The 21,253-nt window shown below is 59.6% G+C and overlaps 3 protein-coding genes across 3 annotated transcripts; 1 reads left to right on the forward strand and 2 right to left on the reverse strand.

The window, feature by feature from the left end:
- Positions 1–318: 318 nt before the first annotated feature.
- Positions 319–6,511, reverse strand: LOC134526179 (granzyme G-like). Its single transcript, XM_063357778.1, has 5 exons — positions 3,623–6,511; positions 3,369–3,516; positions 2,150–2,291; positions 1,770–2,003; positions 319–985 (listed from the first exon to the last, which is right to left on the reverse strand). Exons 1-5 carry the CDS (start codon positions 3,807–3,809, stop codon positions 854–856), a joined length of 843 nt encoding a protein of 280 aa, XP_063213848.1. The 5' UTR covers positions 3,810–6,511; the 3' UTR covers positions 319–853.
- A 60-nt stretch (positions 6,512–6,571) lies between these two features.
- Positions 6,572–8,687, reverse strand: LOC134526180 (duodenase-1-like). The gene is made up of 5 exons (XM_063357779.1): positions 8,589–8,687; positions 8,347–8,491; positions 8,015–8,150; positions 7,447–7,698; positions 6,572–7,123 (listed from the first exon to the last, which is right to left on the reverse strand). Exons 1-5 carry the CDS (start codon positions 8,656–8,658, stop codon positions 6,989–6,991), a joined length of 738 nt encoding a protein of 245 aa, XP_063213849.1. The 5' UTR covers positions 8,659–8,687; the 3' UTR covers positions 6,572–6,988.
- Positions 8,688–15,894: 7,207 nt separating this feature from the next.
- Positions 15,895–20,767, forward strand: S1PR4 (sphingosine-1-phosphate receptor 4). The gene is made up of 2 exons (XM_063357765.1): positions 15,895–16,002; positions 17,101–20,767. Exon 2 carries the CDS (start codon positions 17,292–17,294, stop codon positions 18,516–18,518), a length of 1,227 nt encoding a protein of 408 aa, XP_063213835.1. The 5' UTR covers positions 15,895–16,002; positions 17,101–17,291; the 3' UTR covers positions 18,519–20,767.
- The last annotated feature ends 486 nt before the right edge of the window (positions 20,768–21,253 follow it).

The raw sequence follows: 21,253 nt of genomic DNA on the forward strand, positions 1-21,253 counted from the left end.
GAAGACAATCTCCTGCCAGGAGACGACCGATTGCCGCCTTTTTTGGTTTTGCCGAGCGCTCCGGACTGGGGAGAGGAGCCCTGAGAACCGGGCTGGGCACCTCCCCTGGGGGTTTAGGTGGGACAGAACAAGGCTGGGGAGAAACATCCAGCTTGGGATTCAGCTCTTTGAGCAGCGACTTTCTTCCGAGCTGTTCAGGACTGGAGCTGGCGGCTGAGAGAAATCCAAATCACGGAAGGAAAAAGGTTGTCAATGCAGATATTATTTATTGTTTTTATGTATTCTTACAGGGCTGGAGCTACAGCAGGAGGGGAGAAAGGAGGCAGCGGGTCTCAGAGGTAGGGGAGAGCAGCAGCAGTGAAGCAGGAGCTGAAAGTGTCCCCCTCGGAGCTGGGGCCGCCCTCTAAGCCCAGGGCTCGGGCGAAGGAGACGCAGGTGTCACAGATGCAAGGGGCAGGGGGGAGGCTGCTCTTTGGATCCCCCCGATCTAGTTGTACTGCCTTCCCCAAAGCGCGGCGGACACCCCAGCAGCTACTCTCACCCCGCTCGGGGCTGTTCTGCTGCTTCCTTTCTAGAGCCGTAGCCACCAGCGCCTTGGCAAAGGGGTCAAGCAGAGCAGGGAAGCGTGGGCCGGGCACCCTCCGGCTCGCCCAGGGAACAAAGGCAGCCGAGGTGCAACCGCGGCGCCAAGCCTGCTGTGGTTTGGCTTCGCCAGAGAGAAGTTCCTCGCCGTGTCCGTGAGGATCAGTGGAAGACGTTTCCCAGGAAGAAAGGAAGGAAAAGCAGGTGAGCTGTGGGACCCCCAAGCGTGAGTTTTCCAGGGCAGGAGCTGCGGGGAGAGCAGGGGTCACGCTCACTTCATGACGTTGTTGATCCAGGGAAGGTAAGGAGCAATGTGCGTGTAGAAACCGGGCCAATTGTTATGCCTATAGGAGAAGATGCCGTAGGCTTTGTTGTTGCAGATAAGCGGATCCCCGGCATCGTGCTGTAAAATGAAGGAGGAGAGGGATGAGCATTGATTCACGTGGGGTCCCCAGGAAAAGGGTGCGTTTGCAAAGAACATGGAGGCTGCAAACGTCAGGACAGAGCTTTCCCAGGAGAAGCCTGGACTCACAATGGATGCGGATGGCTCCAGGTCCAAAAGGGACCATTGGGAGTTTTGTCCGGGACCCAGCACAACCACAGCTGGGCAAACACTGAAGCTTAAGATATTGCTTCATTTCTGCCCTTCTGCTGGCAGAAAAACGCGCTCAGACCAGCCGCGAGGTTCAGGGCAAACCCCTCTCAGCCAAACTGTGGTGCTGCAGCAGACCCCGATGTCCCCGCTGCGGGAAGACAAGGATCCCCTCGTCCCTCCTGCTTCGCCCGGGGCTGAGCCCAAGCGTGATGCCTGCAGGCAGCAGGAACGCTGCTGACCCCCCGAGGGGCTGATCTGCGGAGATCAAGACCCAGGACCCGTCTCGTGCCGGGACAGCAAGCGAGGGGGACGGCGAGGGGACAACAAGAAATCATTTTAGGCACTGCCTTGTCTGTGAAAAAACCTGCAAAAGGGGAGGGACACGGGTGAGACCCAACCTGTTTTCCCCCTTCTCCCTTCTGCTGCCACGGCCAGGAATGCCACAGTCACCCTGGGAGCTCACAACACCCTCGCACCAGAAAGGACCCACCAGGTCCGGGGTCTTTTTTTTTTTAGCCCACATCAGGTTTGTGCCCGGCACCTGGCTGAAACCTCCCCCGCGGCCTCCTGCTCCCCAAGTTCAGAGACTGACCTTTTCGGGCACCCCAGCAGATCCACTGCGGCCACAAATCAAGTTGTCCGCGAGTCCGGGGTTGTAGGTGAGGCAGTCCCTTTGTTTGACGATGGTGACGGTGGCTTCGCGATAGGCGGCCGTGGTTGCTTTGTGGCCCCAGCCAGCTATGCAGCACTCAGTCCCGCTAGAGACCTTTGATTTTTCAAAGGAAATGGCCCTGACGTATTCGTTGCTGGTGGCATTGCCTTTCAGCTGGGCAAGGGGACAGAAAACGCAGAAATAAGTGCTTGGTCTGTAAACGTCGTGTGACAAAGGCTGTCCCCTCCTGCTCCGGGGTTAGGGCCCAGCCCTGCACGGCAGGCAGACGGGGCCACGCGGGCGCTCCAGGCAGCCGTTACCTTCAGCAAGAGGATGTCATTTCCCTTCCTGGCATTCGTGAAGCCCGGGTGGCAGTGGTACTCTTGGACTTCGAATATTTGCCAGCTTTCCTCTTTCCTCTGGACTGTGTGGGCTCCAAGGATGACGGTCAGAGGTTTGTATCTGGTAAAACCAAGCACGGTGCAGGTCATTAGCTTTCTCCTGTCTTCCCTGGTTAACGCTGAGGCGCGTCTCCCGGGGGCACGGCCAGGAGGGACCAGCTGGGCTTTAAAGAAGAATGTTGGGAGGAAGGAGCTCTGCCGGGGAACGCGCCCAGCCGAGAGCCAGAGCAAGTTTCCGAATGACAGACCGGAGCTCTGCGGGGGTTACTTTACCTCTGGCTCTGGAGCTGAGGGGGTTTGGCCCGACGCTGCTGCTGCATTCTAAGCTACGTGGACTGTCGGTCCAGGCTTCCAAGGGGGGATCTCCGAACCAGGACCCCGCTCTGTGCCAACGTACCTTTGCTGGCCTCTACATCGTCTGCAGAAGGGGCTGCCTTAGGAAAATCGGGAGGGACCCTGGGTGCGGGTGGGAGTCCCTCTCTATCTAACAGGTGGGATTTGGGCATCTGGGCTCCTGGGTTCTGCTGGCCCTCCTTTCTGCCGCTCAGCTGCGGGGACCGGCCCCGAGCCCGGGTCACTGGCACCGGGGCAGAGCCGTCGGCGCCGAGGAGCGCAGCGGCCTCGCCCAGGGTCACGCACAGCTAGGAAATCCAGTTTCCATGCCCCGGTTTCTCCAGCCGGAGGGATGGAAGAGAGCTGGGAAAGCACCTTGCTCATAAGAGATTATTAATTCTGATAACAGTCTTCAGTGGCAGAAAGGGCAAAGCCTGGCACCAGCAATCGCCAGGTCAGGGACAGCGAGGGAAGAAGCCGGTCGGACTTCTCATTGTGGACGTCTGGCAAGAAGAAAATGAGTCACGGAGGGGGACATAAAACCAAAGGTAAGTGTCTGAATATGGGCTGGGGAGGGCTGGGGGGAGGATAGCTCGAGGGAGAGCTGCAGACGGTCCCCTGCTCTTTCGGTGCTGGCCCCCACAGCCTCTCTGTCCCAGCACTCCCCGCTGGGGAAAGAGTTTGGGCACAGCCGGGAAGGAAGCGACTCGGCCCGTTAGCCCTCCATCTGGGAGATGTTAGCCCGACCATGGCAGCGCGACCGTCTCCTCGCGCCAGGTGCTGTTCGAACGCAGCAAAAACTTACTTGAAGCACTGAGCCGCGGTCATCACCCAGTTCGGGGCCACGAGGAAGCCTGCGCAGAACTGGTTGTTGCTTCCTTGCAGGTAGGCCACGTAGGGCGTGTAGCGGGTCCCGGGTCCACCTCCTCCCACCATCCGATTCCAGGAATAACCTACAATGAACGGGACCGAGGATGAGGGGGTCGGAGGACGCAGGACGTGCTGCCTGGGGCTCTTCCTTCCCCAGCCCCCTCCCCGCCCCCGGGACCCTCCACTTACCGGCTTTGCCTGGGGGGCATGTCACCAGCAGGAGGGAGAGCAGCAGCTTCTGCAGGTGCTTCATCGTAGCGTTCTCGGCTTCGGCGGATCCCTCGGAGGTAAGGCTGCAGATAGGGTCTCTTCCTGCTCCCAGCAAGGTTTTATAGCATGAGACCAGACTCCAGGAAACCACAGAAGGCAGACTCATCTGATTAATCTATCTGCAAATTGCGTGCCTCAGCGATCTGAGAGGGGAATTCAGTCAGCCTTAGCCTTGGGCATCAACCCACCTTCGTGTTGGGCCCGATGTGGGGTATCTGACGTCCTTCTAAACCCAGAGCCAACGTTAACCCATTGCTTTTCAGCTGGAAGCTATAGGGAGCACATCCATCCTCATCGCTTTGCCGGTGGGGTCTTCCCTTGCAGCTCGTATTTGTTGTTGGACACTTGCAAACTCTCTTGATTTTTATCATGAGCCTTGCAAGAACGAGATTTCTTTCACTCGATGCACCAGTTCCAAAGACCACGCAGCGGCGGCTGAGAACCCTGCCGCATCTCCTCAGGACGTGTGGTCCTGGCTAATAGAGCAAAATGGGTGCGAGTGGGTTTATAACACCACGCTGGACGTGGCTGCCTGAGGGCAAGAAGACGTTACAGCAGCTTCACGAGCATGGCCCGCAGCAGCCTGAGCGCTGCTGCTGCCGGGAGGTCTCTGCTCTGCACCGGCTGCTGAGGGTTTTACTTTGTACAGCAAAAGACACCATTTTAAGTGTTTCTTTCCAGATGTAAATAGGGGAGTTCGCTGTCTCTTACCAGCCAACGTGAGAGGAGGCAGGAGGACGCTTCCCTCACCCTGGGCAGGGGCTCACTTTACCCGTGATGTGTTGAGGGTGGAGGGAGACGAGGGAGGCAGGTTTGGGATTCTGCCCCTTCGCTAGCTAGAGATAACCCATGGCACGTCTCCCTCAAGCTGGTCTTGTTCCTCTGGGAAGGGTCGCGTCCAAGCGTGTGGCAGCCAGCGCCGCCCCCACCCTGCCAGGCGGCCGATCCTAAATCCCAAACCGGTGCCGGGTGCCTGTCTGCGGTGCGTGGCGGGGATGTGTCTTCCCGGCACCTGCACCTCCTGCTCCTCCAGCCCCTGGTGAGAGGGGCCCTGCTGGGAGGGCTGGTGGCAAATCACCCATCACACTCCCCCACCTCCGGCCCTGGGATGTCCCCTTCCCTCCCCGCTGGCACCAGTGCCCGGCTCTGGGGAAGGTGGAAGATGGGCATCTTCCGCAGCAGCGGTTCCTTCCGGCTGTGACAAAATGGGGCTGTTACGTCTTTCGTCTTTCGCTGCCCTCACTGACTGCCAGTAAATTTACTTTCCTGTCTGCCCCCAGTACCACAGGGCAAACCCCATTTTTAAGCTAAAACCTGCCATTCTCGTGCAAAGACTGCAGCAGCTGGAGCTTCAAGGAAAACCCTGACGTGACAAAGATTTGCGCTACGAAGATAAGCAGTTGCAGCCTTTTCATTTGCAGATTTCCTAGCTGATAGCAGCTGTTAGCAGAAGCCCAAACCATGGACCCTTCTCAGTTTCCCCATGGGTGCTGAAGGCAAAGGCGACGTGACGTCCCTTCGTTCCAGGGAAGAACAGGGACAGTCAGGGCCAGACCGCAGGCGGTTTCCTCCCTCTGACAGAGGTGGCTAGCGGGAGCCTAGGAAGGACTATGAGAACAGGGCGAGCATCCCGTTCCCTCGAATTGCACATAGTTTCTGTATGTTTAAAATCCACCGCTGGGTTTCCCCGCAGCGAACCGGTCTGGTCTCCTCCTGAACTCCCGCAGACAGCTGTCGTCCTGCACCAGGGAGTTCTGCGGCTCGGTTATGTACAAAATGCCCTGGCTCTGCCCCTTCTTATCTCCTCCAGGAAAGCGTCGAGCGCTCTCCTATCTGTATGTGAGAGACGCCAGCAGAAACTAGCTGGAAGGAAGGAAAGCAGGGCCCAGAGTTTAGGCAGGTTGCTTTCCACCTGGTGCAGGCCATGGAAGTGGGGGGCTGGTGCGAGGTATTCGGGCTGTCCGAAACCAGCGCCGGAGCATCCTTTGTGGGGAGGAGAAGCTCATCTCTGAGCATCGCTCGGCTGAGGGGAGAGGCGTGAGCTCCACAGCAGACGGCTCCCAGCTGGGGCTCGCCCTTGCCTTCTCCAGGGAGAGCCGGGCTCTCCCGCTACAGCTGGCATGGGAGGAAAGGAGGAGGTGGCATGGGGTCAGGCGCTTTGGTGAGCCCAGGTCCTTTATCAACCCTTTCAGAGACCGTATCCATGTCTGTACCCAGGACGTCGTGTTGCTGTTCAGGAGATGGAGGACTGTGGCTGCTGGAGAACAGCAGAGGCAAAGGCTGAAAGCGCTGGTGTGCAACAAGCTGGGGCCTGGAGTATGTCACCTCTCTGGGATCCTAAAGCCCCATCCCTGGGATCTCAGCCACCGCCTGCCCTATGCCCGAGGCGGTGGGGACAGAAACAGCACAGTCCACAAAAAGTTCAGCTCCCTTCACCTACTGGAGCCTCTTACAGCTAAAACAGATGAAAAGATTAGTCTGGTTTCCCCATGACACAGCCTGCTGTCCTTGCCGCCCTGTGTCCTAGGGTGCAACATCTCCCAGGCGAGGGTGACGTCCCTGCAGAGGGGACAGTCATCGCTTCGCAGGGAATGGCAGCTTTTGACCCCTGGTACCTGCTGGCACACCAGACCCTGGCTGTCAGCTGCTCCCAGGCAGGTGCTGGCGTCGCTGAAGTCGGTGCGCGGGGTGCGCGCGCGTCACTTTTCCCAGCCCACTTTTACCCGGGCAGTTCCTCCTCCTGCAACACACTCGTCCCCGTGACCCCTGGAAGGGCGACCGTCGCTCTCGTCCCCAGCGTGTGCCAGCGGTTGGGTGGGTGCAGGGCTGTGACCACCCCTATCCCAACGGGCTGACCCCCGGCTTTCACCACCCAGACCCCCCTCCTTTCTCCCCGGGGCAAGGTACGGGAAATAAGACGTACACGGGGAAGCGCAGCTCTGAGTTTACTGTGGGTGTCTGAAGTGCGGTAAGGTTCAAGCAGGGACGGGGTTATCTCGGAAGGAAACGGGGTCCGTTGTAGCACAGCCTTTTTCGGTGCCACCTGGGACGATCCCTGCTTCTGCCAGGGGATTTAACGCGGCCCTGAGCTGGCTGCCCGAGATGGGCAGCGAGTGGGACAGCCAGCAGCCTCCGAACAGCAAGAAGGGGACCCTTGTGTGCGCTGATGGGGTGACTCGGGTTCCCGAGGAGAGAGGAGGGAGTCAAGCCTTCGGCAGGGGCAGGAAGGAAAACAGCGCAGTCTCCAGGGCCGCACCGATGCTGGAGCAAATGCTGCTGCTGCTGCTACTTCTTCATGATTTTTTTGATCCAGGGCAGGTAGTTGGAGATGCGGGTGTAGACGCCGGGCGGGCTGTTGTGCCCGAAGGAAACGACGCCTTGTGCCACCTTCTTGCATACCAGGGGCCCGCCAGAATCTCCCTGAGGACAGATGAGAGGCTGGTTTTAGAGGTCTCTTCCCTGTGGGAACAGGTTTCTTGGTCCGTCCCTGCCCAGGCACCGCCAACAGGGCCATGTCTCTGCTCCGGATCTGCGGCTGCTCCTGCCCCGTGCGTCCACCCCGGAGCCCCTGGGGCTGCGCTGGACCGTGGCTTCAGGGCACCCAGAGAGCTAGTCCTCACGGGAGCCACAAATCAAATGCTTGTCACCTCTCCTGGGAACCAGCCGAGCCTGTGCCAGCAGCGGCCCCTGCTATGGGAGCCAGCCAGCCCCCGGCCAAGCCCCCAGCCCATCGCAGCCCCTACCTGGCTGGAATCCCTCAGCTCGTGGAAGCTGCCGGCACACACCATGCCGGTGCTGAGATGCGGATAGAAGCGGATGCATTTCCTGCGGCTGTAGATGGAGACTTTGGTTTCAAAGAGCCTGTTGGTCGCCTGGTCGTTATCGATCATGCCCCAGCCGGCTATGCTGCACTTGGTGCCCGTGGGGAGGTCGCTGCTGGTCTTGGGCAGTGGAATGGTCTTGACATAGTCATTGAGTGTGGCCTTCGCCGTCAGCTGGGAGAAAGCAGGGGTTTTGGAGAAGGCTGTGAGCAGAACAGCTGAAGGACGCTTTGTGCGCAGAAGTAGGGGAGGTCTAGCGGGACACACAGCGCTGCGAGCTCTGGCGAGCGGCTGCAAATAGGGCATGTGGCTCCAAGCCCTGCCCACCGTTCCCTCCCAGCTCCCTCCCGTTCCTGCCTGCCTCCAGCACTCAGGGGCCACGGCACCTGGTGGTTTGCGGATGGAGCTGACAGCGTGGACGTGCTCTGCCCCGACCCTGCCAGACCCACAGCCCCGCTCAACCCGCCGACCCGCTGTGGGACCGCCTTGCCTTGAGCAGCATGATGTCGTTAGACACGGTGTCAGGGTCGTATTCCGGGTGCGGGTGGTATCTGACAACTCCCCGGACCTGCTGGGTCGTTTCTGGTGCGAGGATGTTGTGAGCCCCCAGGATGACTGTGGCGTTCCTGGCCGTGGCAGCGGAGGGGAGAAGGGGGGAAACAGGTTGGGTCTCACCCGCGTCCCTCCCCTTTTGCAGGCAGGCGGAGAGAGCCGCTCAGCGGAGGAGGAAGAGGAGCATGCTCCAAAATTACTCCAGTGATGGACGTCACTCACAGGTTGGGGGAGGAAGAAAGGCATAAAGCCCCTGTACGAAGTACTCACCCCGTGCAGTGTGCGGCTGTCATCACCCAGTCAGGGGCCACCAGGAAGCCTCCGCAGGATGACGTCCCTAACTTCAGGTACGCCATGTAAGGGTGGGAGTGGGGCTGAGCCTCGTGGCCCCCCACAATCTGATCCCGTAGAGCACCTGCAAGACACCCCGCCGCAGGGTGAGCCCCTGGCTGCTGCGGCCGGAGCCCAGACCAGCAGCTTCGCTCGTGGCAGGTTGCGGCACCCCAGCTTACTGCCGTCGGCGCACGGGCAGGAGGAAAGCAGGAGCAGCAGGGCCAGCAGCGGCGGCTGGGGCTGGCACATCTCTTCCCGCAGCTGGACGCTCCTTCCAAGATGTGTGGAAGTCTGAGTTTCCCAGTGCCCAAGGGCTGGTTTTATAGCCAGGGACCAGCTGTACCCAGCAGCCAGGAAACCATGTGCGATGGCCTGATTGTGCTAATCAGAGCAGCACAGCATCCCTGCAGGGCTATCTGCATCTCTGCCGCCCCGGCCTGCTCACAGGCGATGTGCCCTGAGGCTGTGATTGATGAGTGATAGAGCAGGACAGAAAGGCCAGGGCAGAGAGAGCGCGTTACGCCGCAGTCCCAAAGCCTCCGGGATGCTGACCGGGAGAGGTGTCCTAGGGTATTTTTGAGGTGTGAGTTAGTGTTTCTCCCCGCAGTTTGGCTGCAGGACAATTCATAGAATATAGAATCACAGAATGTGTTGGGTTGGAAGGGACCTCTAAAGGCCACCTAGTCCAACCCCCTGCAGTGAGCAGGGACAGCTTGAACTAGATCAGGTCGCTCAGAGCCTCATCCAGCCTGGCCTTGAATGTCTCCAGGGATGGGGCCTCCACCCCCTCTCTGGGCAACCTGGGCCAGTGTCTCACCACCCTCCGTGTAAAGAACTTCTTCCTCATGGCTGATCTAACCCTGCCCTGCTCTAGTTTAAACCATTGCCCCTCGTCCTATGGCTCCATGCCCTTGCAAACATGCCCACCTGCTTCAAAGCGTGGTGTCTACGAGCGCTGGCGATCAGGCTGTCTCATACCGTACCTCCAGTAGCTCATGCCACTTGCTCCTGGGGGTGTCAGGTCACGTCACGCTTTGTCGCCAAGCCCAGCAACTGCAGACGCTCTTTCCCCTCTATGGTTTCCCCTCTGCAGCTGGTCTGGCCACTGGCACTTCTCTTCAAATGGGACCATCCGCCCTGCTCCGGACCCTCTGCCCTCTCCCTTCCCTGACCCGAAATCACCTGCAAACCAGGCTGCGATTGTTGTCTCCACCTTGCCCATTAGGAAAGTCTGATTTGGTTAAATGCTAAACTGAGCGCCGGTCCTGCTGCACCTCTCCCTTCCTGGCCTCGTGGACAAAGGCAACAGAACAATTATCGCTCTGACGCTTCATTGCCCCCCGCCCCGTCCTGTTCCCGAATCCTTGGTCCTGCTATGGGAGATTTTTCTACCCAAAGACCCTGTCTGTGTGCCCATTCCCTGGGACACTTTCTGTCAACACTCCTGAGGGGTCTGCACATCACTTGAAGAAATTGGGGCTTGCATTAATCCTAAATCCCCGTCTCTGGAGCAGTCTCCGGTTACCAGTCCTCAGGCAGGTCTGCGACACGTGGTGTAAACTCAGCTGTTCCTGCCCAAGACACGACACCAGCTTTCCTTCCTGCCGCGTGTCGTTTCAGGTGAAAAAGCACGCGCGGCTCCAAGGCTCCCAGCAAAGGAGAGCGGATGAGGAGGAAGATCCGTCCTAGAAGCCCCTTTGGCAGGCGGGAAGGGCGCTGCTTGATGGCAGACATGCCCTGCGCGGGCAGCGCTGTGGCACAAGCGCAGTGTGTAGGTGCTGTCGCCGCCTCTGCCCGCAGCGTGCCCTGGGTCGGTTTTGCCGTCTCCGATAAGATGCCCCCCGGCAGCCGGCTCAGTTTCCTGGGTGAGGGCTGGTTCCTCCCCGCCATCGCCACACCAGCACGGGAAGGAGCCGCTCTTCTGGGGGCCAAGTCTGGCATGGGGCTGGGCCCTGCCCCAGAGGGTGCAAAGCGGCGCTGGTGAGCTCACGTGAGGGGTCCGATGGGTCAGAGCGGCCCAACGCTCCTCTGCTCCGGCCACTCCTCATCCTTCCCAGCCAGGGCTTGAAGCTGGGGGGCTCTGGGCAAGCTGACAGCAGGGTAGCCGTGCTGGGGGCACACAGGCGAGCTGGCAGGGCAAGCGTCCCGGGAGGGCAGCAGGGTGGCAGCCGGGCTTATCTGCCAGTTAATCTGCATCGCTGGGAGGAGGGCGTTTGAGGGAGGGCTGTGGTGTGAGAATGGAAAACCCCTGAAACAGTTCCTGGAAATAAAATCCGAGCATGTGTGCGGGTATAAACAAACCAGCAGATAAATACGTCCCTCTCTTACTGCCCAGAGCAGTCTCCAGAACTTCAGAAGAGTCACTGGGCTCGTGGTTGGGCTGTACTAGCTCGGGCAGGGAGCGCCGGGAGCATGGGCTGTCCTGCATGGAAGTCCACGGGCATCAGGGCTTTGGTTTGATTAAAACCTTCCTCCCGAATGCAGGGCTCTGACTGCGCCCGGATCCCTCGTTCCTCTCTGTGAGCTCTCTCCATGAGTCCGTATCCTGCAAGAAACCTCGCGCAAAGGTCTTGCTTTCTCCTTGGTCCCCGTGGTGGTGAGCTGAGAGCTCCGAGCTCAGGTGCCCGGGGCCGTTTGGTTTTAATTATCGCTCTCCAACAGCCGTTGGGTCAGCGGTACCAGGGCCAGGCTCTGCCGCAGACGGTAGAAACCAGACAGCAGTTCTCTGCCCCAAAACCGCTTCGTATTCTTACACATAACAGGCAGGGAGGGAAAACAGCAGGTTGGAGGAAGCGATGCATGGGGCGCTGAGCAGCCGTGCTTGGGATGAATTTCTGCTCTCCAGACACCAGCGCTGCTGCCGGTAAAGGCGTTGCCCCTGCCCCAGCCAGGCGGCACTAACCGCAGGACGGTGTGTTGCTTGTCCTTCCTCTGCAGCGCTCAGGTTGGGCGTCAAACCAGCCCCGCTTCCTGCGCCTGGTGCCGGCACCGCCCGCCCTGCGCGGCCATCGCCCTGCTGTTTACGCGGAGCCCTCCCGGCCCCTTTCCTGGGTGAGGGCTGGTTCCTCCCCGCCATCGCCACACCGACACGGGAAGAAGCAGCTCTTCTGGGGGCGAGTCTGGCGTCGGGCTGGGCTCTGCCCCAGAGGGTCTAACATAGAATCATAGAATCCTAGAATGGTTCACGTTGGAAGGGACCTTAAAGACCATCTAGTTCCACCCCCTGCCCTGGGCAGGGACACCTCCCACCAGCCCAGGCTGCTCCAAGCCCCGTCCAGCCTGGCCTTGAACCCCTCCAGGGATGGGGCAGCCACAGCTTCTCTGGGCAACCTGGGCCAGGGGCTCACCCCCCTCACAGCAAACAATTTCTTCCTAATATCCAATCTCAATCTCCCCTCCTTCAGTTTGAAACCGTTCCCCCTCGTCCTGTCATTACAGTCCCTGCTCCAGAGTCCCTCCCCATCCTCCTGTAGGCCCCCTTTAGGGACTGGAAGGGGCTGGAAGGTCTCCCTGGAGCCTTCTCTTCTCCAGGCTGAACCCCCCCAGCTCTCTCAGCCTGTCCTCCCAGCAGAGGGGCTCCAGCCCTCCCAGCATCTCTGTGGCCCTCCTCTGGCCCCGCTCCAACAGCTCCATGTGTTTCTTGTGCTGAGGGCTCCAGAGCTGGACGCAGTGCTCCAGGTGGGGTCTCCCCAGAGCGGAGCAGGGGGGCAGAATCGCCTCCCTGGACCTGCTGCCCACGCTTCTGTTGATGCGGTCCAGGATGTGGTTGGCTTTCTGGGCTGCAAGCGCTCATTGCCTGCTCACGCTGAGCTTCTCATCCACCAGCACCCAACATGGTGTTGATGAGCCCACATGAGGGGTTTGATGGGTCCTGCACAGCCCACCCTGGGCCAGAGGCTCCAGCCAGGCCTCTGGAGCAGCCTTGTGGCCTCAGTGACACCACGCTGACCATGGCTGGCCATGCCACACCGAGTGGGGATGGCAGGAGCGCCGTGCAGCTCCCTCCCTCCTGAGGAAGGTGTCTGCTCACCGGAGACCTGGTCACAGGGCAGAAGATGCGAGGGGAAAGCCAAGCTTGTCCCAGGTGCAGTAGAAGAGCTCTGGACTGGGCTTGGCGTTTGGAGAACAGGCACTGAGCTGGTCACAGAATCATAGAATGTGTTGGGTTGGAAGGGACCTTTAAAGGTCATCTAGTCCAACCCCCCCTGCAGCCAGCAGGGACATCTGGTCCAGCTTCTCCAGCTGCCCAGGCCTACATCCAGACCTAGGGAGGGGAGGGATTGGTTTTCTGGCAATCACCGGGGGCTGTCGGGAGCTGCACGAAACGCCACGCTGTAAAGAAGCAGCCGGACTCGGGAGTGTGCGTTCGTGGCGTGCTCACCCCGGTGGGATGCTGAGGGATGAGCTCTTCCGCAGCTCCCATCCTACGGGCACCACTGAGGGTTTCCGCCGCAGACCAGCCAAAAGATCAAAACCTCAACCCCGTCGTAAAGGGGGTGAAGGTGTGATGGGGTCTGCGCCGGCCCAGCGATGATGTGATTTTTTGGGTTGACGTCCAAGTAATTATCTTTTTTTTAGGAGGGGTGCAGGCGGGCATTTCGTAAAGCTGTCTGCTTTCCGTTTAATGTTTTTGCATTGAGGAAATGCAAATTTCTAAAGAAAAGGCACTTGAAGAAAAAAAATCAACAAAACTTTGCCATTTACAGTCGTGACTGTGGTCTAAAGGAGGTGATCCTGAAACTTTCTCCTTCGTGTTCTTGTTCTCCTTCAAATCCAGAGATGCACTGCAGAGACCCTTTTCCTACAGAGACCCACCATCGCCACCACCCGATTTCGACGGACTGACACCCAGCTCCTTGGGACGATTCTTGGAGCGCTGTGAAGGGCCAGGTCTCCAGCGTTTGGTGTCAGCCCAAGTCAGGGGGGCCCCGCTGGCTCTTCCCAGCTCCCTTCTGGGGCCAGAAGCATCCTGCCGCTTTGGGGACTGGGACTTGCCGCTGGAAAGTTGCCCGCCTGCTGCTGCGCGGTAGAAGAGACCAAAGCTAGGAAATGCCACCAACCAAGCGCCAGGAGCAAGCAGTCGTTTTTTTACACCAACTCCACCCTTCCTGGAGCAGAAAAACACCTGCGGGCAAATGGATGCCTTGGCTGACGTTGAATGGCACTGGGGCCACACAGAGGGGACAGGACGGGCGGGTGGGACAGAGACGGGGACGACCAGCTGCCCATGAGCCAGCCTGGGGGGTCGCCTGGCTAGGCCCACCAGGCAGAGCTCTCCACAGAGCTTCACCCAGGGATTTTTTTTTTTATTTTTTTTTTTTTTTCACCAGAATGTCTGAAAATAAAAGTTTTAATCAGGACCGTGCAGCAGCACAGCAGGAAAACCTCAACAGAAATCATTGATGTTTTATCTTGCATTTGAAGCTTGCTGTCTTTCCCCCGCAGCTGCTTGTGGCCCCCCACAATCTGGAGATGGACGCCCTCGCGGGAGCAGGTGGGCTCAGGGCAGGAGTCACCGGGCATGCCGCTGGCCACGGGCCACCAACCCAGGGAGCCGGGCTGCGGGCTGCTCCTGCCCTGCTCCTCTCTGGGCCTCCCTGTCTGCAAACTCTTCCCTCTGGGGCCAAAGAGCTTTTGCCTTCCCGTTGGCCTTGGGACGGGCAAGTAGGGGGTTCCAGGGCTTCTGCCGCGAAGGCGCCTCATCTCAGCATCCGTGAACACCCGCTCTGGCCACGGCTCTGGCAGAAGGCTCGGGGGGCTGCAATTGGCCCCCGTAGGCTTGGTCCTTCGAAGCCCAGCACTCAGCAGCTAGCAAGCAGTTTCAAGCAGATTGTGGTCTTGATCTGAAGGAAAGAGATGAGAAACGTTGCAGGATGGGGTGTCTCTCCCCCCCCCCCCCCAACCTTCATTTCAAAGAAAGAACATCTGAGCTGAAACGGTAGCAAGGGAGAAGTACCAAGATAAAGCTCAGCCTGCATCTGTGCAGATAGCAATGGGGAGCTGCCGCAGAACAACAGGAACTCTCCCTCGTGTGGGTGCCCCGCCGTGGGGGAGCCTGGTTTGCCCCCAGCCGTGTCTGGTGGCAGCAGCTCGGAGGGGGACACTTGTGCCCCGCTCTGCTGAGCTGGTTGCATGGAGCAGAGGGGACCCCAGGCCGTGGGACGTGCGGTGGGAGCCGTGTTTGGGGCGTGCGGTGCCGCGCCAGGAGGCAGGGAGCTCTGCAGGCTGCTGGGGACAGGAGCGAGAGGCGCTGCACCAGGGCTTGGGACGAGCTCAAGCAGCTTCCCAGAGCCGGCCCGCCTCGCGACGTGCTGTGAAACTGCGGTGTGCCTCGCGGGAACCCAGTCCCCTCCGCTAGAACCCAGTCCCCTCCGCTACGGAGAGGCCAAACAGGCCAGGACACACCAAGGAACAAGGTCTTGTCTCACTGCAACAGCTCTTGACCTGATGTGCTTGTGGAAGGGGCATTAGGAAGAGCCTTTTGATGGTCCAGAAGACCCGGCACCCCTTGGGTTGAGCTGTCCCAGCTGCTTTTCTGCCTCAAGCCCTCCTGCCGTCAAAAGCATTTGCCTCCCACCCGCCCTGCACCCTCCGCAGACACCCCTGACGAAGGGCTCGTTCCTGTCAGGTCTCTCTCACATGCCACCAGCTATTTGAGCAGCTACTCAGGGCCCCTGACCAGGCAAGTTTCTCCATCCTCTGATCTTTTAGGGGCGCCCCACCAGTTCTGTCCTGAGCAGACGCATTGGCTGGAGGCTCAGCCCGAAGCCCGAATAAAGCAGGGGTGACGTGCGAGAATCGCATTGACCCTTTTGATTCCAGCGCCGTGCCAGGAGCGTCTGCCCGGCCCGTTTGGGGGCGCGCTCTCTGTGCTGGGTGTGCAACCTCGCACCCCTGCTCTCTGGCCGGAGCTGTGCTGGTGGCCCGGTCTTCCTGCTGATTTCCGCTCCTTCGATCTTGGGGGTCATGTGCTGACTTTATCAGCACGAGTTTCTTTTCTACGCTGCCGACGATAGACAAGCCCAAAACGCCAGTGGAAAGGGTGAATGTGGAGGATGGATCCCTCAGCTTTTTGATGAGAACCTCTCCTGCTTGCACACGCCTTCCCGCAGCAGGAACCTCCTTTGCATTTTCCACTTGCCTGGGCTGCGATCCGGGCTAGGATCTCGCCACTCATCAAGAGCGGATGGGCTCCCAGGGCAACTCCCTGCTTGCCGTGCTGACAGAAGAAATCACCGCTCTGCTTTCAACTTGGGGACCATGGCTTCGTGCCAGTCTGGAGTGAGAACACAGGTGAAAGCAGAAAGCAGGGCACAGCTCCTGCTGTGATCCTGAGTTCAAAGGTGCTCGCTCTTTTATTTTCTTCTCTAATGCCTCTTTGCAGCTGCTTTGGGTGGGGTCCATCTTGCACTGAAATGTGGTTGATGTTGTAACTTCCCTTTTTCCACTTTGGTAGGTAGAAGCCTCGCTTATTTTGCACAAGGAGCCCTCCCCGCAATCTACTCCGTGCCGGGCCTCAGAGGAGCAGCTGGAGAGCACGGCGGGCTGCTGGACCTCCCTCCGGCAGCAAGAGCCTCGGGCCACTCACGACAGGTGAGTCATAAGGCAAATTCAACTGCCGCGGTTGGGAATAGCACGTTTCAAGACTTTCTCTCCAGTCAAATTTCGCAGACGCGGGGAGTAGGTCAATGATAGACACTGTGGTGGTGAGACACTGGCCCAGGTTGCCCAGAGAGGGGGTGGAGGCCCCATCCCTGGAGACATTCAAGGCCAGGCTGGATGAGGCTCTGAGCGACCTGATCTAGTTCAAGCTGTCCCTGCTCGCTGCAGGGGGTTGGACAGGATGGCCTTTAGAGGTCCCTTCTGACCCAACACATTCTATGATTCTATGATGATTAACATGACAATCATGCCGGGACTCCTGGGTTCTGGTCCCAGGGTGGCCCCTCGCACATTCTGCAATTCCAGGCAAGAGGCAGCAGCTTTGTGCCTCTGTTTCCCTGTCTGTGACTTAGAGAATGGGAAGATCCTGACCCATCTCTAGCGGGTGCTCAGAGAGCTGAAGGTGGAGGGTGCAGTGTCAGGGCACATGCAGGGCTTTGATGAGCTGGTTTTCTTTGAACTGGGTGGAACCGAGCCCTCGCCCCAGACACGCAGGTGCCTGGACTTGCTGCTTTGACGGGACGGGACCGGGACGGATGTGTCCCGAGAGACTGGTAGGAGCTGGGCCCACAGAGGAGCCCAGAGGGGTGAGAGCATGGAGCTTCCTCCTGGAGAGGGATGGATCTGGGCATGGGTGGTGCACAGGGCAGCTGCTGAAGAGGCAGTTGCTCTCTGCCAGGCTCAGGGGTGCATATAATGCCACGAAAGGCAAAGCACTCAGTGCCTCGGGCCATCTGGGTGCTCTTGCCAGCACTTGGCTTTGTTCAGCCCATCAAGGTGGGCGGTGTTACCCCATTCGACCCAGCCTGCCCCCTCAAAGAGGCGCCTGACATTATTTCACTCACGTCCCACCTTCACCACCACAGCAAAGCTGAGAACAGCCAGACCCTTACTGAGAAATGGTGAGAGCTGTTAGAAACAATGTCAATACTCCAGATCACAACAGGAAACTTTATTAAACAACAGGAAGCCCGTACTCATACGTGGACTTACAAAACACCTCACCCTCCTCTCTCCTTGTTCTTTCAGCGACGCAGGGCTGGCAGACGGGGCGCTCTCATCTCCGCGCTGGGTGGGGCTGCTGGGATCAGACCCCGTCCTGTGTGGCAGAGTCTCACAGCTGCCTCCAGCCCTCAAACAGAGGGTCTGCTCTGCTCCAAACCCCGTCTCAAACCGTTGCTCCGTCGTGCATCCCTGGGCTGCTGACCTAGGCTCAGAAGATGGATGGTCCAGAGCCCAGCTGGCTGGTAAATCGCTCCCTTCCCCTTCCACTGGGCTCTGCTCAATATCCTGAGCTCAAACTTGACCTGCTCGACAGGAAAGGTTCCTGCCTGCAGCTGGCTGCCATGAGGAATGTGAACATCATCCTGCAGCACTACAACTTCACAGGCAAGCTGACCAACCGGCAGTCTGGGGATGAGGGCATGGGTCTCATCCGCACAACCTTTGTCGTCATCAGCTGCATCATCATCCTGGAGAACCTGCTCGTGCTGCTGGCCATCCTGCGGTGTCTGCGAGCCCGCCGCTGGGTCTACTCCTGCATTGCCAGCATCACCGTGAGCGACCTGCTTGCAGGAATTGCCTATCTTTCTAATCTCTGCCTCTCGGGCAAGAAGACCTTCCAGCTTTCACCTCAGCTCTGGTTCCTGCGGGAAGGCATCCTCTTCATCGCACTGGCTGCCTCCACCTTCAGCTTGCTTGTGACCGCCATCGAGCGCTACAGTGCCATGGTAAGGCCAATCGCTGAGAATGAAGCCAGCAAGACCCTGCGCTTACGTGCCCTGATCATTTCTTCTTGGCTGCTGGCTTTCATCATCGGACTGCTCCCGCTGCTGGGCTGGAACTGCCTGTGCGACTTCAATGCCTGCTCTGTCCTCCTGCCTCTGTACTCCAAGAACTACATCCTTTTCTCCGTAGTCATGTTCAGCATCATCCTCCTGGGGATCGTCGGCCTCTACATCTCCATCTTCCAGCTGGTCCAGGCCAGCTCTAAGCAAACCAGCTCTCGGCACAGCCGCATACGGTCCATGCGCTTGCTCAAGACTGTGCTGATGATCCTGAGCGCCTTCATCATGTGCTGGAGCCCACTCTTTGTCCTGTTGCTCTTTGACGTCTTCTGTGAGACCCAGACCTGCTCACACCTCCACAACCTGGACTGGACCTTGGCTCTGGCCATGCTCAACTCGGGCATTAACCCCATCATTTACTCCCTCTGGAGCGTGGAGGTGCGCCGCGCTGTGGGAAGCCTCCTGTGCTGCTGCTGCGTCAGGGTCGGGCTTTGCAAGCCTGGGAACTGCCTGGTCATCACAGACATCAACTCTGGCTCGTCCACAGAGAGCTCCCTGCGTTACCGGGAAAGTTTCCGCAGCTCTGTAGCATGGAACGCCCGGCCCAGAGCACCTCTCTCCAGCAACTCCAGCATGATGAGCAACCTCCCCAGCCTCTGAGAGGCCCTGGTGCCAGACAGCCCCCCAGGACCTCGTGCTGCTGGTCCTGGCCTGGCAGAACTGTAGCTTCCATGCAGCTCAGGCTGACCAGGTGCAGCCCCCCCACCCCAGTTTTTAACCGGCCAGGCTTTCCAGTCCCTTCAGACTGGGATGTTGCTTCATTGTGGGTGCAGCATAGGGACAGGCATTGCTCCTGGGATGGGAGTGAAGGACACGGGCGCATTGTGGGGTTGGCGCTCTGCTGAGACAACTGGTTATAAGTGGACCCTGTTCTGGGTGTGCATGAGTATAGATGCTGTACCTGCCCAGATGAGGGTGTTTCGCCCCAGGGCACAGTGACAAATAGGGTGGGTATCCCCAACCAGACTGTCCCCCAACCCCTGGGGATCAGGCTGAGCTGGCAACGCTGCCACTGCACGTCATGCAGGGCTGGAGGCGATACTTGAGTCTTCTCCTGCGGCTTACAGCCTCCTGGAATTGCCGTGATGGGCGCAGACGCTGGGAAAGGCTGCAGCCTTGATGTCTTGCCAGGGAGTCAAGAACAACTGGGTTTGCAAGCGCAAGTGCGTGCAGCTGTGGGGCAGCTCGGAGGCCCCTGGCCAGGAAGCGAGTGCCCACCTGGAGCGCAGCACAAACCAGCCACGGGATGGCAGGGGGCTGCGGGAACAGCCCAGTCCCTCGCCGGAGCGCAGAGGTTGGGCGTTGTGCCTGCGCGAGCGCCGTGACGGTGCTCAAAGCTCGGCAGCAAGAAGTTAAGAGCCTCAACGTGCCTCTGGGTACGGGGCTGCACCCGCCGTGGCAGCGCTGGCACCGCCACGGGAGGCACCCGCAGTGACTGGCTCCTCGGGTTTGGGGCTTCCCAGTTCAAGGACAGGGACCTGCTGGAGAGGGGACAGTAAAGGGCTATGGAGATGAGTAGGGGACTGGAACACCTCTCTTGTGAAGAAAGGCTGAGGGATTTGGGGCTCTTTAGTTGGAAAAGAGAAGACTGAGGGGGATCTTATCAACGCTGATAAATACTGAAAGGGGGGGTGTCAGGAGGATGGGGCCAGGCTCTTCTCAGTGGTGCCCGGGGACAGGACAAGGGGTAACGGGCACAAACTTGCCCATGGGAAGTTCCATCTCAAGACGAGGAGGAACTTCTTTGCTGTGAGGGTGGCAGAGCCCTGGCACAGGCTGCCCAGAGAGGTGGGGGAGTCTCCGTCTCTGGAGACATTCCAACCCCGCCTGGACGCGTTCCTGTGCCCCCTGCTGTGGCTGACCCTGCTGTGGCCGGGGGTTGGAGGAGATGGTCTCCAGAGGTCCCTTCCAACCCCAACATTCTGTGATTGTGTGGTGGAGGCCCCATCCCTGGAGACATTCAAGGCCAGGCTGGATGAGGCTCTGAGCGACCTGATCTAGTTCAAGCTGTCCCTGCTCGCTGCAGGGGGGTTGGACCAGATGGCTTTTAAACGTCCCTTCCAACACAACACATCCTGTGATTCTATTCTATGACTGAGGAGTCTGGTCCCATCAAGCATGGCAGAGCTACCCACTCCCATGGGGCCGAACCTCTCAGGCAACACACACCTGTACAGCAGAGGGTTCGCAGCGCTGGGGCCTCCCAGAGAGGTGTGCCATGCTCCGGCAAACGTGCCAAGTCCTAAGATGCCCACTGTGGAGGGCACTGGAAGGTTGAGCAGCAGCTTCTAGATGGCTTTGCATTCTATTGTCTCTGGTGGGGTTTGGCTCACACCAGAACAGAAGCAGCAGGACCTGTTTCCTCTTCCTTTCTGGGCCGAAAAGGCTGCATCCTTCCCGAAACTTTTCTGAAAACAGTGTTTGCAACAGAACACATTTGCAAGAATCACTTGAGTCTGTAAGAGAGTCATCACCGGGAGCGGGGTGGAGCCGGCCCCGAGCCCTTCCGAAGTTCAGCACAGCTGGGGAAAGGAAGGGAGGCGTCTGACCCCAGCGTGTTCGCTCTGAGCGCTACCACATTCGGGGAAGGGGGTCATCCATGCTCGGCCAGGGAAATGTCCTGAGGGTCTCCACCTCCCTGTGAGCCGGGCAGAGAAGGTCCCCAAGGACCCCGGACACACAGCACTGACTCTCCCCTGGCTCCCCAGGGCCGAGCCCTGCTCTTCCCTTCCCCAACCCAGTGAAAAATCAGAGCAGCGCCCACACGCCTCCTCTCCCCGGGCAAAGGAGGCCAAAGCCACCCAAGCGCTGGGGTGGAGAAGCTCCTGACGACTTCAGACCTACCCGCGGCAGCCCCTCGGCAGGAGGTGCCGAGCTCCCGGCCCATGTGTTTTGCAATAAATCTAGCTGATAAGAAAGACCCTCTTTGATTTGCTATGATTTTATCTTCCTGCGGGGCCCGCAGGCGAGGGCGGCAGCCGGGACGGGCTGAGGGGGGGAGCTGGGGCCCGCTCCGTGAGCCCCTCGGCCGGGCCCAGCTCGCCGCGGAGCCTCGCCGGCTGCCCCTCCGTGTCCCGGGAAGGTGCGGGCGTTCTCCGAATCGATCCTGGTCCCGGGACCGTCCCGTCCCCCGGGACCAGGATCCAGCACCTCGCCCGCCTCCTCCAGCACCGCCGCGGCCCCGACCCGCCGCTCCCGGGGCGGGGGGAAGGTGCGGCCGCGGCGCGGCGGAGCGCCCCCTGCCGCCCCGCCAACGCCGCTGCACGGGCGGCCCGCGACTACAGCTCCCAGCGGGCCCCGCGGCGGCGCGCGAACTACAGCTCCCGGCAGCCCGC

The sequence above is a fragment of the Chroicocephalus ridibundus genome, chromosome 22, assembly GCF_963924245.1.
Source record: "Chroicocephalus ridibundus chromosome 22, bChrRid1.1, whole genome shotgun sequence".
NCBI classification, from domain to species: Eukaryota; Metazoa; Chordata; class Aves; order Charadriiformes; family Laridae; genus Chroicocephalus; species Chroicocephalus ridibundus.

What these genes read in the sequence shown, in the direction of transcription:
- LOC134526180 (XM_063357779.1), bottom strand. Translation starts at nt 8,658, where the DNA reads ATGTGCCAGCCCCAGCCGCCGCTGCTGGCCCTGCTGCTCCTGCTTTCC. An exon ending in ACAGCCGCACACTGCACGGG is followed by an intron (nt 8,151 to 8,346) that starts GTGAGTACTTCG and finishes TGCCACGGCCAG; the next exon opens with GAACGCCACAGTCATCCTGG. An exon ending in AGCTGAGGGATTCCAGCCAG is followed by an intron (nt 7,124 to 7,446) that starts GTAGGGGCTGCG and finishes ATCTGTCCTCAG; the next exon opens with GGAGATTCTGGCGGGCCCCT.
- S1PR4 (XM_063357765.1), top strand. Translation starts at nt 17,292, where the DNA reads ATGGATGGTCCAGAGCCCAGCTGGCTGGTAAATCGCTCCCTTCCCCTT.
- LOC134526179 (XM_063357778.1), bottom strand. Translation starts at nt 3,809, where the DNA reads ATGAGTCTGCCTTCTGTGGTTTCCTGGAGTCTGGTCTCATGCTATAAA. An exon ending in ATGCCCCCCAGGCAAAGCCG is followed by an intron (nt 3,517 to 3,622) that starts GTAAGTGGAGGG and finishes CGTTCATTGTAG; the next exon opens with GTTATTCCTGGAATCGGATG. An exon ending in ACCGCGGCTCAGTGCTTCAA is followed by an intron (nt 2,292 to 3,368) that starts GTAAGTTTTTGC and finishes TGGTTTTACCAG; the next exon opens with ATACAAACCTCTGACCGTCA.